This window comes from Trachurus trachurus (genome assembly GCF_905171665.1).
Source record: "Trachurus trachurus genome assembly, chromosome: 15".
NCBI classification, from domain to species: domain Eukaryota; kingdom Metazoa; phylum Chordata; class Actinopteri; order Carangiformes; family Carangidae; genus Trachurus; species Trachurus trachurus.
Genome location: NC_139906.1, coordinates 19742534 through 19760928, shown reverse-complemented (window position 1 = coordinate 19760928; position 18395 = coordinate 19742534). Strand labels below are relative to the sequence as shown.

General features: G+C 39.8%; 1 protein-coding gene across 14 annotated transcripts in view; it reads right to left on the bottom strand.

Moving 5' to 3' along the window:
• Positions 1–18395, bottom strand: part of LOC310997959 (neurexin-1a-like) — a gene marked incomplete at its 5' end in the record, with an annotated part of 248122 nt that overhangs the window by 25918 nt on the left and 203809 nt on the right. For 12 of the 14 annotated variants that reach the window (XM_083987828.1, XM_083987824.1, XM_083987818.1 and 9 more), the window contains 3 exons: positions 7461–7780; positions 9199–9288; positions 15730–15901. In XM_083987828.1, the coding sequence (XP_083843954.1) occupies positions 7461–7780; positions 9199–9288; positions 15730–15901 (582 nt within the window). The remainder of the gene's footprint in view (positions 1–7460; positions 7781–9198; positions 9289–15729; positions 15902–18395) is intronic. The other 2 variants (XM_083987822.1, XM_083987823.1) reach the window with 1 other exon arrangement.

The window sequence follows — 18395 nt, the reverse complement described above, 5'->3', positions numbered from 1 at the left end:
CTTTTATTCTGCAATAAAAATGCCTGCTTTTCAGGATGCAGCTCTGGAAAGCACACCAATGCTTTCTTGTTAAATACAGTACTCACATTTTACTGGGTCTTGAAGAGAAAAGTGCTTTGCTTTTTGAGTAATTGGGTGTATGCCTGTCAATCAAAAACAAGAAAAAATAACCTTGCTATACTATTGACAGCAGTCTGTTGCTTAGTAACTTGGTAACATTGAAATTAAAATAGCAGAAAAACTGATGAACATCTTTGAGATGCAGATGCACAAAATGGCCGATCCTGTTTAATAGCAAACAGAGTAAAGTAAGTTTTCATGCAATGCACATTGACTACTCTGTCTCTTGCAAGTTCAGGTTATGGGAGGCTACTGATAACAGGTTAGTGTTATGTTAATATGGTGGAATAAAGCTACAAATGATCTGTAGTGACCTGACCTAAAAAAGGTTACAAAGTGAAGGTAGCTTTTTATTTTCATTTTTAACTGTGCATCGATAGCCATTTGACGCCGGTTTTAAATATGTGGGTATGACAGAGACTTGCTCAAGGTCAAATCTCTACTAAAGATCAGAGGGGCAATGTCAACATGTATAAGCAAATATGATGCATCGCCAACTAAATGAAGGATGAAACGTCCTTAAGCTCACATCCAAGAATCATATCCTCGAGCACAATTAACGAACGCATGCTCTACATGTGTGCAGTTGCCTGAGGAGTGCTTAATACCCAAGATAAGTCTCAGGTCTGGATATTGATGCATGCAGGATTAGTATTAAATCTAGGCTGTGCAGACTTATTGCAGCCTTAGCTTGTAAAACAATAATCCCTACCAGTATCAGGACAATCACAACAATGCCTAAAGGTAGTAGCAGACACAATAAAGAGACATGGTGCATGGATGATTACAAAGGAAGAGAAGCTGCAGACTGAGCAGTTATTGGGTACTAAGTTCCAGAAGATTTTTCACCACAAGATTACCCTGACACTAAGTTTATTATAGTGTGTTTATTATAGAGCCAGTGAGGGAGGCCAGGAGTTAGTCAAACACTGCACTGAAGGTGTAGCAGTGCAGCATGACAAATCTTCGATTATCCCTGTGAAGTATAAAGAGGCCAGGTTTCTGCCCCTCGTCTCAGGGACCAAGACAAACAAAGCTGCTACAAGCCAGTTCAGCTGGAACTGACACATGTGCTGTGAGTGCAAATGAAATAGCCCACACAATGTGTTTTGAATGTCCCTCACTTCCCCTGAATGGCCATTACGCCCACCTCACCTAGGGTTAATTCAGAAAAAGTGAGGCCAGTTGGCTATTTGGTGGCAATGATGTGTCGTGGAGGCCATTCATTCTCACTAGGAACAGGCTATAATCTACATTTCTTGATTTTCCAACAGCAACAGAGCAATAAAAATAAATTGCACACTGCAAAAAGGGTTATGAAAGAAGCATGGCAGGTGTAAAATGTCAGATGAGGTCAGCTTGAATACTGCAGAAGACAATGCCTGTACTATTATCTTTGAGAGCGAGTTGTCTTGTTATTGTTGTACAAGGTTCCTCGAAAGCAGAAATCCTACTGGCAATTTTGATTGAATATCTTGACGACTGATGGTTGGATTCTTGTGAAATTACCGCAGATATTCAAAGCCCCCCAAGGATATAGTCTTACAAGTCTGTTGGCCCCCTGATTTAATCATTATTGCCTTTGTTGGATCTGTTGTTGTTGGAATACCAAACACCTACAAAACTGACATTCCCATCAGCCTTGATTTTATTTTAACATTAGTGCTGATTAGCAAACGTTAGCCTACTAACATGCCAAACAGAAATACTGAAATCAGGAAGGATTAACTGCTGAACTTAAGAATGTTAGCATTATAAGTGTCTGTGTTAGCATGCTGATGCTAGTATTTGGCTCAAAGCACTGTTGTGCAGCCTCGCAAAGCTGTTAGCATGGATTTAGAGTTTGCACTTTATGAACTTTTAATCAAAGCAGAAACAGGAGGACACATATTTTATCATAGAAGAATGGAAGAAACGAACAGTATGCTACATATTAACAGCCAGAGAAAAGATGGTTTGTAGGGATGCTGTGATTTACCAAATTCCTGGTATATCTCCAGGGTGTCTGCTGCATTAAATTAGATGTGAAGTTAATAGGTGATTAGAAATTAAATATTTCTCTACAACATTTGTGTCCTGCTGTATTTTGTCCTTGGGTCTCTCCATGAAACTGGAGCCATTACCAACTTGGGCGGATATTCCAGCAGACAGCGCCGGTGGTGGATGGCAGCCCCACACTATGACCACTCGTGAGATTTATACACTGTATGTGTGCTGGCCAGGGTTGATAATACAGAGCAATGCAGGTGAGGATCCATCACTGTCAAGAGCTCTCAATGGCTCTTCTAGATAGCAGGCTTTCGAGTTTTTCCTTTTCTTTTTTTTGCTGGGAGGGTAACAGCTAAATAAGGCTCTATCTCTTATCCTTGAGTGGGTTTGATTAAACATCATCTGGTATTAAATGCTATCTCTCTGCAGCTTGGCGTTTTCCTCCATTTTGTCCACTAGACCTTCATAAGCTGCCATGTGTTCAGGTATTACTGTCATATCCCACACTTAGGAATCTGCAGCAGTGTTAATGTATGTGGGAAAATACTATGTAACTTTTTTTTTCTCTAAAAGTCAGCTTACTCACAAATCAAAGTGATTTTGTTGAGGACCACATAATTAGATTAATGAGAGCTACAAAATGCTTGGAAGTGCCCGACCACTGGCAGCTGGTGTTGCCAACAGACCTGCGTGGGTTGGCAGTTCAGGCTCCAAATTGACCTCAGCAGATACTCTACACTATATCTCACATTTCTCTCCAATAAGCAGAAAAACAGTTCACATTAATGTAATTGTGTAAGCACTTATTTTCCCCAAGATTGAATAAATGAGGGAGATTTAGAAAAATTATCCAAGAGAAGTGAGGAGTACCTCTTGTACAGTAGCTGGTGTGTTGTTTGGGAATGTGCATACAAGTGCATTATGGTTTAATTGGATGTGACCAGGCACCACCACAGGGAACAGACGATTCATTAAGACATGACAGTTTGGCCCATACAATAAGCTGCCTCTCCCATGTAGGGCAAGAGGCACACAGCCACTGCAGGGAATATTGGACATGGGAACCTGAAGATATGATCACAATGGAGGCAAGTTCAAGGCCTAATCTCCCTATTATTTACAATCTCTGTATTTGAGTGGGCTGTAAATCCTGGAATTGAATCAATCCAATTATCCCTTAAGCAAATGTAAAATTGTAATCACTATTAAAATAACAATTCTGACTCATCAGCTTTTTTTTCCCATGGTGCATTTCTAGGCCAGTGCGCTCCAAGATGATAATATCCTTGTTAATAAAGCATGAGTGGACACCCAGTGGTTTGAGAAGAATGACATTAATGTAATGTTACCCATAAGCCTCAGCCCTCCGTATTCAATAATAATGTAACCCCTGTGGAGCATTTAGAGAACTTTTTGATGGGACACCTGAGAAGGCAGAGTCCTTTCAGACCCTTCAAAATCACTGCACTAATAATTATTAGCAATGACTTTACTCTCTGGGAGACTAGTGGGCCATTGCACAAAGACATACCCTGACTCTACAGGTCCAGTGTACATAAACATAAACATACAAATAGGAATACTATTTGTTTACTTTATTATTATTTATTTTTCTGTAAAACATAAAAAGGCATGACTCAATTTGAACTCAGGTGTACTAATTAATTATCCAGTGCATCTTGGTTTGAGTAATGCCTGAGATTGTATGAAATCACATGTGACTGTATTGGGACTGTATTAGGCAGAGAAATATAATAACATACAAAAACAAATAAATTAAAAAGAAATTCCTTTGTTCTGCTCCTCTTGACCCAGAAAACAGATGAGGCAGGTGTGGGTGGAGGTCACCTCTCCACTACGGCTTCCTATTGTGTCGTATTTGTTTTAAACCAGGCCTACTTTTGAGCACTCTAACTGAATGTGAAAGGCTGTAAAGTGGCCGACGCATCTTGTTTCTTGTTGTTTCATTTGGAAAGGCGTCACATCATGGAGGCTACAAATGCTGCTGCTTCATTGTTATGGTCAGGAATTACATTGACAGCAACAGGCACTTACAACAAGTGACTTTAACCAAACTTAAATATTTATGTGTGTTGAGTTAACAGCAAAGTGCCTCGGCCATCACATCGCATTTTTAGACGAGACTATAAAAGGTCTCAGATATTTTTTTCCCTTATTATTTTGGACCCAAGTGCCTCCTTCGACAGCCTGATATACATTTTCCACAGCAACACTCTCACTTTAATGGCAAGAGCCTGATATTGCCACCGCCAGTTAGCCATTCCATTTCCACTGGGACCAGCCACACTAAAAATGCACATGTCCCAGTAATGTAAGGCTCTTAGGATATAAAACCATTCAGTGAATTGCATTCGCCATCAGAGGGGAGATGGAACAGCTGGACAATGATTAAAATGCTGACTATTCGAGGGAGAGGACACTGAATGCACCATCTCTTTTTATGGAGTCCAGACATGATGTCTTTCTAAGTGTAGTGTCCTGAGACGGTAATGTCGTACCGCAGGAGCTCTCCATGGGAAGGTCGTCACGTTGAATCAAACTGAACACGCTGACATCTCCCAGTGCCCACGTTTTTGCATGCCTCATTCATCTCTCCGCCTACATCGCAGAGCAACTTTTTAATCCGATGACCTTTTTTTTTCTTCCTATATGAATACATTAGATAACACCTAAACCAACACAGGTAGCCTTGACTATTGTCTGCCCAAGCCTTTATATGCCACTTTAAAGATGAGTTTGCAACATAAAGTGACAGTACAAAAACCAGTAACAACCATAAATGCACCTGAGGCTATCCTGTTTACTTTAAAACACCAGACACTGGACCTCCACCCCCCAAAAAAACTAAAATAAAAAACAAGGCCATAAATTCAACTGCTCTAAAAGAAACAATGGCTGTGGACATGATTAGGCTGCTACAAACACATATTGATGAAACAATCCAAGCTGAATCCGATTAGCATAAAACCATAATGTTAGATATCCAAATATCACATCACACAAAGTAGATGCCCCGCGCATATCGCATATCTCTGTAATTCACTGCATTTCTAAATTGTCACAGCCATTTATATCACTTTATTTCTCTCCAGATGAAAAGGCGGGCATCCATCTTGTCAAGCCTGTTCCTTTCTGCCAATCTCTTGGTTCCTTGGTGGCAATTTATAACACTGCATGGAGCTGGGATATAATTATAGTCTATTGTCTGATATTTCGCCTGCATTACACGCTCCTGCAACGGTTCAGGAGCCATGCTGAGGCTGAGAGAAAACCATTTCACTGGATCAATATTTATGATTGTATTATTTGTCAGCATCTGCAGAGGCTCACACAAACTGTTATGATGGTCTCAGGTCAGTGAGAGAGATGGGGAGAGAGTTAGGGTCCAGTAATGTGGGGTCTTTACTGCTGCTAAGTTGAAATCTGTGGGAGTTTGTCATTTCATATCAGCTGTAAGTTGAACAGTCTACTGAACTTAATGAAAAGCCTGGCACTTTGCTTTCTCTTATTTCTAATATTTTAAATAAAACTTTGAGTCTAGGTTCGGAAGATTCATCAACATTCAAGGTTCAAGGCTTCTTTTAATTTAATAGTAGATAAAGCCAACAATGAGTGTTAATGTGAAAATACATATTTAAACAGACTGAAGGAACATTGGTTAAATCGCTTCTGGACAGTCAAATTTATCAGCATCAGCATTACGCACAGTGTTTCAGAAAATCTTTCAAATGGACTGTGATGCGGGTATATTAACTTTTGTCTTATAGTGAAGCTGTAAAGAGAGAAAAAAGTTACACAATCTGTCAAAAAAAAGGAATTAAAATCAAATAATTTTGATTGTGTGTATATTATTGAATATGAAGTTAAACCCACCCCCTCCTGGAGATGCTATAATCTTCATTTACCCAATCCGATTAATCCAAAATGAGTTAAATCCAAAATGATTTTAAACTATATTTGTAAAAGCTGATTAAGTCCTGATTAAAGGGTCATTTTAGTCTATGACTATGCTTAATTTAAGCTACCGTGTATGCTTTTCCTGCTACTGACTTGCAGAGTATTAAAAATTCTGATGCGCAAGCATGTACAGTATAACCCTCAGTATATCTTCATAGACTCCATGTTTCCAGTTACATCTTACTGTACCCACTTCCTCTCAGAGCTTAACATGAGAGTTTCACATGATGTGAAAAGCTCAATAAGTAATCAATTCTAAATGCTACCAGAGAGCAGCTTTGGCTCCAGAACAATTAAAGCCTATTTCTCAGCTATCAATGAGGCTGCTTTTTGATTTTTAACACAAGCTGAAAATTTTCTGTGAGCCATGAAGTTTCTATTTTTGTAATGTACCAGCACCACGTGAAGACCATTCCTACCGTTTTTTTGTTTTCTGTGTGTGATGAAAAACAACCCACTGAAACTATTTTTCTTAGTGACCTAAATGAGTCAATACTATCTTTTGTTATGTGCACAGGTATTCTTAGATTGTAATGACGTTCTTCCAGCATGTTTGCTGCTGGATTTTTACAAGAGAAAAGTAAATAAAGTCACTATTTTCTTTTGACATTCCAGATAATGAAAATTCACATTGACACTGTGGGAACCCCGAGAAGATATAGACGGATTAGGAATTTAATTCTTACAATAGACAATGTGTGAAACAAATACAGTATTCAAACAAAGACCCAGAGACATTTCTTAATGGCAACATAATTAGCTGTTATAAAAACTATTTTTGATTTTAAATCCATGGCTGCTGCTGTATTGCCAGTGATTTAACAGAAAATGTCGTCTGCTCTGGGTAGAGACGGTGCCAGAATGGTCTGATCACCATTCCATTTGATGGGACACACATTTTGTATTGTATTGTTCAGGCGCACATTGTGACGTCTGAGAAGTAATATGCTCCTGCAGATGCTGCACTGCTCATGCAGGACAGATAAAGATGATGGAGGACCTCAGCGATGGTTATCAAAGGAACACACACATACGCGCACACACACACACGCACACACAATGCTGTGCCACATCTGATTGCATGGGGAGAAATGCTCAACAGTGCGCCTGTGGTGCTGCTCCCATAGGTGGAACAATGGACTTATTTTCCTTCAGTTTTTAGGTCAGAAGACTCAAGGAGACGAGAGAAGTGACACAATAAAGGGAGGCATACATTCCTCATGTAGGAGCCTAATGATGAGATGTATTATGCTAATCCAGGATGTGCTTAACAACACGCTGTGCACCGTAACGATTTCAAAACGGATCAAGTGGAGACAATAATGACATGATTGAAAGTCACTTACAAAACAATCATTTAAAGACGATCTCACCTGCTGAGGCTCTCGTGGTGTGGTCTGCTTGACTCGCCTGCTGGACGCCGTGGTGGTGGTGATCTCCATGATGGAGGTGGACGTCTCCGAGCGATTGGCCGTGGTGCTCGACTGCGGTGTGATAGAGGAGGGCGAATCCCCCACCAGCCGCACGCTGCCTTGGATCTTTATGTTGCGATCCCCCTCGGCAGCCATGTTGAACACCTTCAAGCCATTATAGTAGAGGCCCGAAAGCTGGCCCTGAAAGGATCGACTCTGGTCTCGCTCCATGCCCCCAATCTGTATAGTGGTTTGGCTGTTGAAGATTGTAAGCTGGCGCCCTGTGGGAAAACAACGTTACATACAGTATATACAAGAATGTTGAACTGTGGACTCAGCCACTTTTACTGTACAGGAAAAAAAGAAAGAAAAAAAGACAGGAAGGCAGATTATTTGCCCAGTGGCTAATGAGACCAATAAATTACGGGTTGCAGAGGCAAACCCTGGTAATTTATTGCAGTTATAATGATGAGATGCCTATGAAAAGAAAAAATAACATAACATAAAAACACAGGATTTAGACGATCAATGCAGCTTTGCTAAATGGCATTCTAATCTAAAGCAACAACAAAAAAGATTAATCAGAGGTAGTAATGTTATGGAAATGCAAGAGTTTTATTTAACTACACTTGAAAAGATAACATAATCTTGAAAGTAATATAAATGGGCAATTTGTTTGCAGGAAATTGCCTGGGAAATAAGACAAATATATAAAGCATTTGTCTAATTAAGCTAAAAGCATATATTTCATTATGCTTTGCTTATGTTATCTGGTGTTTTTCCATCAAATTTCACCATTTACAAACTGGGAACACAGCAAGCATGAAAAAAAGAAAAAGAAAAAGTTCTAAAATGGCTACAGGCAGTGAGATTTGGACTTTGCTCATGTACAATCTCACAGGAAGCAGGACACACTTGAGGAAAAAAAACAGGAAAAATTAAATTCAGAATGGATATGGTTGGGCACATGAAACACAAACAAAAAAGAGGACAATTTATGACAGAACTTTTCTAACAGAAAACAGAAACAAACAAACAAAACATAAAAATGATAGGGCTTATTTCACATTTTAAGTGAAAAATATGAATTAGTTATTGAACTATAAAAAACAAAGCATGCACTCAGTTTGTTTTATATTACAGTTCCTTGATCTAATGCCCTATACATATTTACAATGTCTGTTAAAGGGACTCAAAATTCTGATGCCAATTCATATTGCACACTATTTATCACTGCTAGCAGTTTAATCAGAATAGATCGAATGACACTACGTACTGTACTGTACAGTATATATACTGTAAAGGTTACAAAAGTGTTTCAAATAACACTTAGCAACTAATGAATCACTATCTACAACTTTTAAATTTATCATTTAGATGTTTACAGAAAAATGCTACAGTAATTTATAGACATTTTTACAATGCTGATATTACTTCAGTAAGTGGATTTAAATTCATATTTACAGTCCCTTTAACCTTAAATTGACAATAAACACGTATTAAAACAGCTGACATCTATAAAATAAATACATTATTATGAAAAGTATGAAACACTACAAACTAAATTTAACTGTTCAAATCATTTTGTTTTTAAAGTTTAACTGAACATTTATTTTTTAAGGTTTATTATTTACAAAATAGTGCTACAACTTGGTTATGATCAAATTATTTTATCTGAAATTTTAATCAGTGATTTTACCTTTGTCGAGTAGCCATTCGTCAACTACTCGACCAAGTCGGTATGGGATTCGCTGTCTAGCAATCGCCAGGCGTTCGTTATCATTGTGGCCTTTAAAGTTTAAAGAGACATTTCATTGGTTACAATCTGTAAGGTCAAAGGTTAAATGTTCATACTTAATGCTGGAGCTATACAACTGCACAAGGTTTTTATATTTAAAACTTTTTGTATATTAAAAAACAATATTTACTGAAACATTATTTGAACAAACTTCATTCATTTTATTTTATTTTAGCCAACAAATTAGACCTATATTAATTGAAAATAAGAACTATAACACGCAAATGTTTCATCTAGGTTAATAGAACTATGTTATAAACCAACCCAAATCACAACTTTATACATTAGCATTACAAAATCTTTACCAAAATATTTCCATCCCCTTTGTCTTGACCCTCTATATCTTTTTAACTGGCTTTTAAACTAGTTATAGACATTTTCAAAAAGAACATCATTTAAATTTATTGTGGAATCAACCTTTTATGATTTAAAGGATAAAACAATTTAACTTTAACATATTACCAATACCAACCCCATTTATAAATAGCCTAATTGACATGAAATAATAAGCTAATTGCAATACAACAGTTAACACAGTATACATTCAGAGGATCTAGTCAAAAGACAACGTCAGAGTAGATTTTCAGTCACTGTAGAAACTTTGATCAAAAGGCTTTGACAAAAGCTACAAGTCACGAAGGAGGAAAAGTCACGAGTTTGACTGTCTAAACAGTGCAACACTGATGAGGTGAGAGTCGATTGAAAAGCAGTTCCACAACAGGATTCAGAGAATAAACCAAATACGAATCAGAAGAGAGAATGAGCAGATTTAGAAAAAAAAGAAAGCTCCGCTCCAAGATTGGAGGTGCATTTTGGCTTTAATGAGGGCAAACTTTGCATCACCCTTTTGTCGAGGCCAATAACCTCTCCAGTGCCGCAGACTTTCAGCAAAGTGGCACTGTCTCTGAGTGCTATTCCCCTGGTATTGTCTGCTGAGATTGAATTCAGTCCGATCCTTTCTTCCGGCAGATTGACAATGTTTGTCCCATCAACTATATTAATTCAGTTCTGGCAGATAAAAGATCAGGTAGCTAACAACGATTCAGTGGAGAATAGCCTCCAAGAGGAAAGGATCGTGCAGACATGAAAGAAAGGAGGTAACCTTGTAACGGATGCACAGCTGGTCTGATGAAAGGTCTTAGAGGTAAAAAAGACGCATAAAAAGACATTTTTTAATCGCATCAGCTTGAATTACTGTAGAGGATCAGCTACACAGAAAAGGGTTTAAAGCTTGTCTGTGCAGCTCATGGAATTTGGCTGCAGTTGATTGTGCCAAGTTGGAGCACAAAGGCTCGTGAAGGAGATTTACTGAAACATTTCTCCCCCAACGTTGACGCAGAGAGATACATTCTGCATTACAACAAAGCCACACAGGGACACAGTATATTATTTGATATGGATCTCCAGATGTCAGAGCCACACTTCTTAAACAATGTCTAGCCATGTGAAGTGACACTGTCTGACACAACAAAATCTGCTTCAGTGACCATAGGCTTTTTATCCCACATTTTTCCAAACTTAGTTTGAAGCCTTAAAATTTCAGGTGAAACTCACTTGTGTATTTACACTTCTGTTGATTGATAGTGCCATTAAAGGACTTGGCTGGTGGCCGTTTGTGCATTTGAAACTGTCAACATATTTCATGACAATAGTTACAAGACATAAATCTCTCAACAATGGGTCGTACCTACATTCATTAAAAAAAAGAAAAAAAAAACTCTTAATGACTTCCCAATATGACTGTAGTTTTTAGATTACATCACTCAAATGGGAGCAAATAGTGCGTTTATTGGGGACCTATTTTCATGAGCTGATTAATACACTTTTGATGCTCTGGTGAGTATTTAAGGCAGCGCGGTGCAGGTGTGATTGATTCAAACTAAACTCCACGTTCATCATAATGACAGAAGGTGTGAGCTGGTGCAACAGTGTGGCTCATTTCTGTGTTTAGACACAATGGAGCTCTATGGCACAGAGGAATAAGCTAGATCAGGCTTTGGTTACACAAACAATAGCTGTTAGTAGGATCAATTCATTGTTGGGTTTGGGCCTTTCATGTTATTTGTTGGCAATAAGAAACATTGAATATCACTAAGACTCTGCGGTTGGACAGTGTTGTTACAACTAAAAATTACTGAGCCATATATTTAACTTATGCAGCAGTTAAAAATCCACTAAGCTACTTTCAGGTATGTGGATGCAAAACACCCCAGCCTCCAGGTGCTTTCAGCTTATGTAACGTCTGTATACCGCCTGGTGTGAACACAAACTGTACTTTACTTATGCAGGATGCTGGAGCTCTGCAGCACTTAATTCTCCTTAGTGTTGTGCACTATCGGAGCAGAATTACACACAAACTAATGACTAACCAAACAAGCGAGCGAAGCACGCAGACACGCAAAAGCACTTCCTTATATTCAGAATGTGTTAAATTAATGAATAAACCATTAATTGCTGCTGTCATGGACTATTAATGGCCTTTGTTAATTCCTATCACCTCCGTTTGTCAGTCATGGGGTGTTAGTTATGTCACCTCTGTTTCCTGCCACTGTGACATCTCATCTAAGGAGAAGTCAAAATCAAACTGGGCTCTGGGGAACTGTTCGCCTGCAACTGTTGGGAGGACAGCAAGGACTGGGAAAGAGCCAGAGTCATTATATGTTATATTATATTATATTAACATTATATTAATTATAAATTATTAATCAGAACAAATTCTGTTTCATATATGCCTGCTTGGTTTCTTGACAGTTGTAGTATATTAAACATGTCATGGATGTCTTGTAGTTTTCAGCTAAAATGCCAGCTTTTGTGTCTGTCTTCATGCTGCTATCACAATTTTGCAACAATGTCGACGATTTGTTGAAGAAGAGGACAAGGAAACTAACAGAAAGACCCACAGGAGAATCAGGGCCGGCAGCCGCAAATACAGTACAGTAAACACACACACACTCATGCACGGTTATCCTCACACACAGCGTGCCACTGTGCCAAAAGCCTCTACTTCTGTGCAAGAACATGCTCCATTTTCAAAGACAGTAGCTCTTTATCTGTTTGGCTCTGCACCCGGTGGCAGACTCAGTCTATGCTTATACTGAGGTTAATTAAGTGTGGATATAATCAAGGTCTGATCATGTATTGATCCCAACTGTGGGACACCGGAGTGTTAAACAATGCTATCCCCTGGGCTTCGATGCAGCAGCGGAGCCCATTCATCCTGCCTGTGAGCGGAGCCTGTGACTGCTGCCGAGTGGTGATTTGGTTTGGTTTGGGACAGCTTGGCTTATCTCCTCCGCCAGACAGCAGCGATTCAGCTGAGCCGTCCCAGCCAACCCGCTTTGCCCTCACTCATTTGTTTTCTTTTTTTGTTAATAAAGTGGTCAGATAAGGTGCGGGGCTTTATCTCATTACAAGCCCTAGGACACTCGCCACATTAAATGAACAAATATGCAAATGCTTCCTCTGTTCATGGAGCCGGGAGAATTAAAAAGGAGGGACATACACAAATCTCACTATTATTTTTTATTATTCTGCTCCCTCCCCCCCTTTTTTTTTAGCCCTACTGTGGCTGTGGCAGTTATTGCACCATTTTGAAAGCACGCTCAATGATGATTGTTCGCACAATGGACTGAAGAGCTCATGGATAGAACAGAGGGGAAACCAGACGGAGCTTTGATGGATAAAGCTAACCCTCCTCCTCTTGCATCCCACAAATCAGTCTTCACACCGGCAAGGTGGAAAAACAGGACACAGGGACGGCGGGGGGGGGGGGGGGGGGGGGGGAGATCGACAGAGGGGGCAGAGTTGGACAGATAAAGGAGAAAGGACAGAAAAGGAGGGAAGTGAGAGCTGAGGGGAGTGGAATGAGAGACAGAGAGCTCTGTAAGTGCACCATGCTCTGATAACAGTAAAAGAATAAGGCCAGAGACCTCTCCATTATCTTTGTGTGCGGCGCGTGTTCATTGGGTGCTCTGATAGGATACTGCACTGTACCCTGCGGGTCTGGCAGCACCATTGTGATGGTATTACTTCCATGGCCAAGACTCGGGAGAAGGGGCTGATTTTTTTTTTTTTTTTTTGTAGCTGCCTGGCCCTTTGTATGCGGCGCAGAATGAAAGCCGGGCGAGAATAAAGGAAAGAGGACTGAACTACAACAAATAGAGGGCTATGTCTCTGCGTGTGCGTTTTGCATTTTAGATTCTAATAATTGTCCTAAAGACTATTAATGGCCCATAAGTATGCAGTACGAGACTTTTTAATGAGATTACGAGGGCAGCAGTATAGGCCCTGGTGAAGCAATTATTTCCTTGCTTTGAGAATGATTGCTCCCTCCCATATAATCTCCTCCTCTCTGTCTTTCTCACTCTCCAGCCATCATTTTTATCTTTGCTGTCTACTCTTATTATAATCACTGTTGATCTGTGAGTGGCCTAAGAGTGGCTGAGGGCTGCTATTATGAGTGCGTTAGAGGGATACATGGATACTAATCAAACTACAGGCGAGCTGAGAGAATAATGGCTTTGTGTGCTGAGGAGGGGGGGGGTGGGGGGAGGAGTCGCAGAGTGATTGTGATTAGATGTAATTAGTCTGTAACGAGCCTAATAAGGTAGCTGGACTTAGCTGTGTCACTGACGCGTGATTGGTGGGGATGAGGTTGGTCATTTTGTCCCTGCAGCATTTATAACTCAGCACTTGTCATAAGAGGGATTAATCTTAAACTGTCATAGCTTTTCTACAACACACTGACCCGAACGTGGTCGGAATATGCAGATCCCGATGGGAAATCAGTTGCGCTCCGTTGTCAGTGACTTCACCCGAGTCACGACGTGCAGCACCAGCACATCTGCATGTATCATAGGTGTTTCAGGGACTGAGGGTGTTTGTCGTTGCAAGATAAGATTGAGATGCTAGCATCCAGGCATTTAACCCTGCTGTGCATTCTGCCATGTCCACCACATGTCAAAAGCCATTAGCTTCCGTCCTCCACCTGAGGCAAGCGGCGAGGATTGAGTCCCAGTCATAAAACCTTCTTTCATGTGGATGAATGCACTGGTCGTAGCTAAAAAGGTCACCAAACATTATGCAGAAGTGGGGGGAGGGACAGGGGACAGGTTGAATTTGTCTTCTGTTTGTCCCAGTGCCCAGTCACTTTATGCATGTTCAGAGAATAACAAATGCTTTTGATTTGGAGCTGCAGCTTTTAATCTTGCGGACTTGTTCCCACAGTAATTTTGCTGTTTGTGTTTTGAACGGACACTTTCGCTCTCCTTTAATCTTCTGTAGCTTTTGTCAAAGCCTTTATGCAGTTCAGAAAAAGTTAACAATTTCAGCAACACAAGCAGTGGCATTTAAATTCTCTTTGAGCGCCATCATACTACTAACATCTTGACATTCTTCAGAAACATATCAGTGTTGCTGAGTTGTTTTCCATTTCCGACAGGAGATTACTTCCTATTTTCTCCCAGTGTATAACACAGAGCTTGCATTTTCCCCATAATGAATCTTCTTATACCCACAGTCAAAGTTATCAGCTATCACTACGTTTTACACGCAAGCACCAGTACAAGTATTCAGGTCATATTAAGTAGTAATTATTAAATATATTATGCTTTTTCAATTACTAAATACTCATTACACAGAGCCTTAATTAGTGAATTCATCTCCTATGGTCTTGTAAAATGTGTTTATGGAAAGTGCTACACAAATGAAATTATTTGTAGTGACACTAACGGCAAAGAAAATGGATACAGCTTAATTTCCACTAGCTGTGGTGTTTGCTGTGGAAACAATGAATAAGAGTGAATTGTCATGGTTAGACCAGACGCCATATTATATCTGATCGTCTGCGATCTAATTCTGAATAAATGGCAAATTAATCCAGGTACTCATTTACTTTGACTGTGCTATTACAGGTTTGTCTGCCCGCTTGCTTTAATTCAATCAATCTACTGTATTGGCAGAGAAATAAATACTGATCTGGCACACAATTACTTGCCACAATAAAAGTGGTAATTTGTCTGTAAATAGTCTATTGATTTAACTCACTGTGCACATATGCTGTGGGTGGATTACTCATGTATATGGGGAATGTAACGCAGGTGTAGACAGGGTAGGTGGTGCCCTTTTATACAGTTTCTATTTCAGACTGTGGGATTTCTTAAGTGCATCTTATTTGCATATACCCAGGTTGCTTAACAGCATTGATTAATGTAAAGTGATAAACACTGGAGATGAGAAAAAAACTCAACAACACCGGTATTATTCGTAACAGCTGCTGGAAACAGAAACATAAAAAGCAATTAAAGCACATGCCGAGTCAACATAAAAACATCCTGACAGATAAGGCTTTAATAGTTGGCTTGACAATCTCTTGGTCATTTTATGGCCTTTAAGCAGCAGCAGATGTAATTAAAGACAGAGTGGGCGACTCACCTGTGGGGTAGCGCTCAATGACTGGCAGGTCATCCACCTGCAGAGTGGCATTACCCCCACTCCTCGTAAACTTCACTATATGGTACTTTCCGTCATTTACAAACTTTGACGTCTCCTCAATGTTAATGTCATCTGTTCCGACATTAAATACAACAGCGATGTTTCCCTTTTCCTGGAACGACAAGAACACAGGGGAGAAAAGGCGTTAGCGACGACGGACATCGCCAGTGTTGCTAGGAGACTGTACAAAACTTAATTCACTTTAATCCACATGTTAACAGAAAGCAAAACAACAGGAAAGAATAATAAGTGAAAAAAAAATGTCCATGTGTTAAATCCAATGTGGGACCAGCTCATAGTTCAAGGACACTGAATAACCTGGTGTGCTTTGGTTGCCGTGTGAAAATTATTATTCCATAATCAATTTGTTGTCAATGCTCCCCCTCCCAAGCTTGATCATTTCCCTGCAGTCCTTAAATAAACCTTCAAACTTTTAAAATAACTTGACTTAGTGTAAGTGAGTTAGACACATCATTTTGTTTGTTTATTATAATTTGCAGTAAAAGAAAATGGCATTGATGACATAATGGATCAAGAATAATTGAATTCTACAAACTATGTAGACAACCTTTACTCTGCATTAGCTGGACTGGGTTTTTAATAGCAGACCACCAGCTTTAATGAAAGAAACCATATGGCTGCTGCGTTTTGGCCTTTAGCCCATTTTGAACATAAAATGCTTTTCCCATCAGACGGGCAGATCCGGAGGGTTGGCACTGACATCCACCAGATACAACACTTACTGTAAAAAGGTATTTGTTTTGACATTATTAAACATTTATAGAGTTAAACCATAGATCTGTGGTTTTTTTAATTTAATGTACTCTATAGATTCACTGTCAAAGAAGGAAGCATTGTACGTGATGTCATTAGTTTAACTTTTTCCCCCCTCCTTTTATCTTGATATCTTGTGTTGCTGTCCCATGGTGTTTACATCTGTCACCCCCTAGAGGAACACATATAGCAGCAAATGAACAACATTTCTTTCTTTCTTTCTTTCTTTCTTTCTTTCTTTCTTTCTTTCTTTCTTTCTTTCTTTCTGTCTGTTTTTTTTTCTTTTTGCAGGACCTGCTGTGTTGACCATAAGGCAGATGACTGTATGGTTGAATGCTTTGGATTGGGAGTCACACACGTATGTGTTGCTCTTCATCTTGTTATTGGTCCAGAAATTTTCTGAGCTCTCCTTGAAAAAAACATTATAAAAAACATTATTACAGCACATATAGCCACATCATGTCCTTTACTGAGTTCATAACATCAGTTAAATAAATGATGTAGTTAATGGTCAAGCGTATCCCCCTGAGCTCCACTGTTATGTACCTGTTATGGCCATATGTGTATAACTGCTATCTGGTCCATTAAAGTGCAATAAACACACTCTCTCTCTTTCCCTCTCTCTTTTTTTTCCCGGTTCGGCCATTCATCCATCACACCTACACCCAATCCTCTCTGCCTCCCATTCATAACACTGTAGACACACCTGTGTCACTAGAAAGGTAAAAGCTCCAAAGCGGCTGAGAGGATATCAGGAGAATCTGAGGAGCTTGTGTGAGACTGAGTCACTAGATTCCACTGACGTCATTACATCAAAGTATAAACACAGAAACATAAAGAGATTGTCTCATTGGAAGTTTGAACCCAGCTTAGCCTCCGTCTCTTTAGATCCACGTGTGATGGCTATCTACGCTAATAAGCTTCTTTTTACAGTACATGATCGAAGTCCCTGAATCCTACTGCTTAATCCAGCTCAGATGAGTACGAATGTTGGTGCAGCCTCTCTCCCTCCGTCTCTCTCTCTCTCTCTTTGCTTATGAGCTGCAGTGAAAGGAGCATCTGGTTGGAGGCTCAACCTCCTGTAGCAGCGCAGCACTCTGCATGTCATTATCCAGTCAGCACAGCAAATAGTACATTGCATCTCCATTTCTCTCTCTCTCTCTGTCATCTAACTCTCTCACTTGCACAAATTCACTCTTTTTCAACCCCCCCCCCCACCACCACCACCACACACACGCAAACACGCAGAGTGCAAGAGAGAGAGAAAGCCCAGTTCCCTTTAAGTGTAGAATGAGTTGAGCATGTTTCAAGAGCCAGGAGCTAAAGTGCAATTAAAACCATTTGTAATGTGTCACACCATGTTACCAAAACTAGGACAATTGTATGCTTTGTAATGTAATTTCAACAGATTATATAAGATGATGCATTAAAGCAACAGCACTAACACAATTTACTGACTGCCTGAGGCATAAACACTCATCAACAGAAGCTGAAAAGCAGACGGCTACATCTAGTGTCAGGTTTTCAGATGTGAATGGGTGAGAGGTTCATCTGTAGACGCTGGTGCTATAGTAAGAGACCTTGCGCTAATTGTGATCCGGCCCTCTTGAAACCCCTCAGCAGGCTGCAGCGCCTCAGTAAGAGGCAGCAGATACTATGAATGCGCCCGAGCTCAGACCTCACCACGGCTGATTTTCAGACAATTCTCTGAATGCGAAGTCAAATTCAACATGATATAAGGGAACTTTCTTTCAAGGACTAGCACACACTGAACTGCATTAACTGAGAACTTTTTTAGTATCAATGCTCTTGGAAAAAAAAAAAAAAAGAGA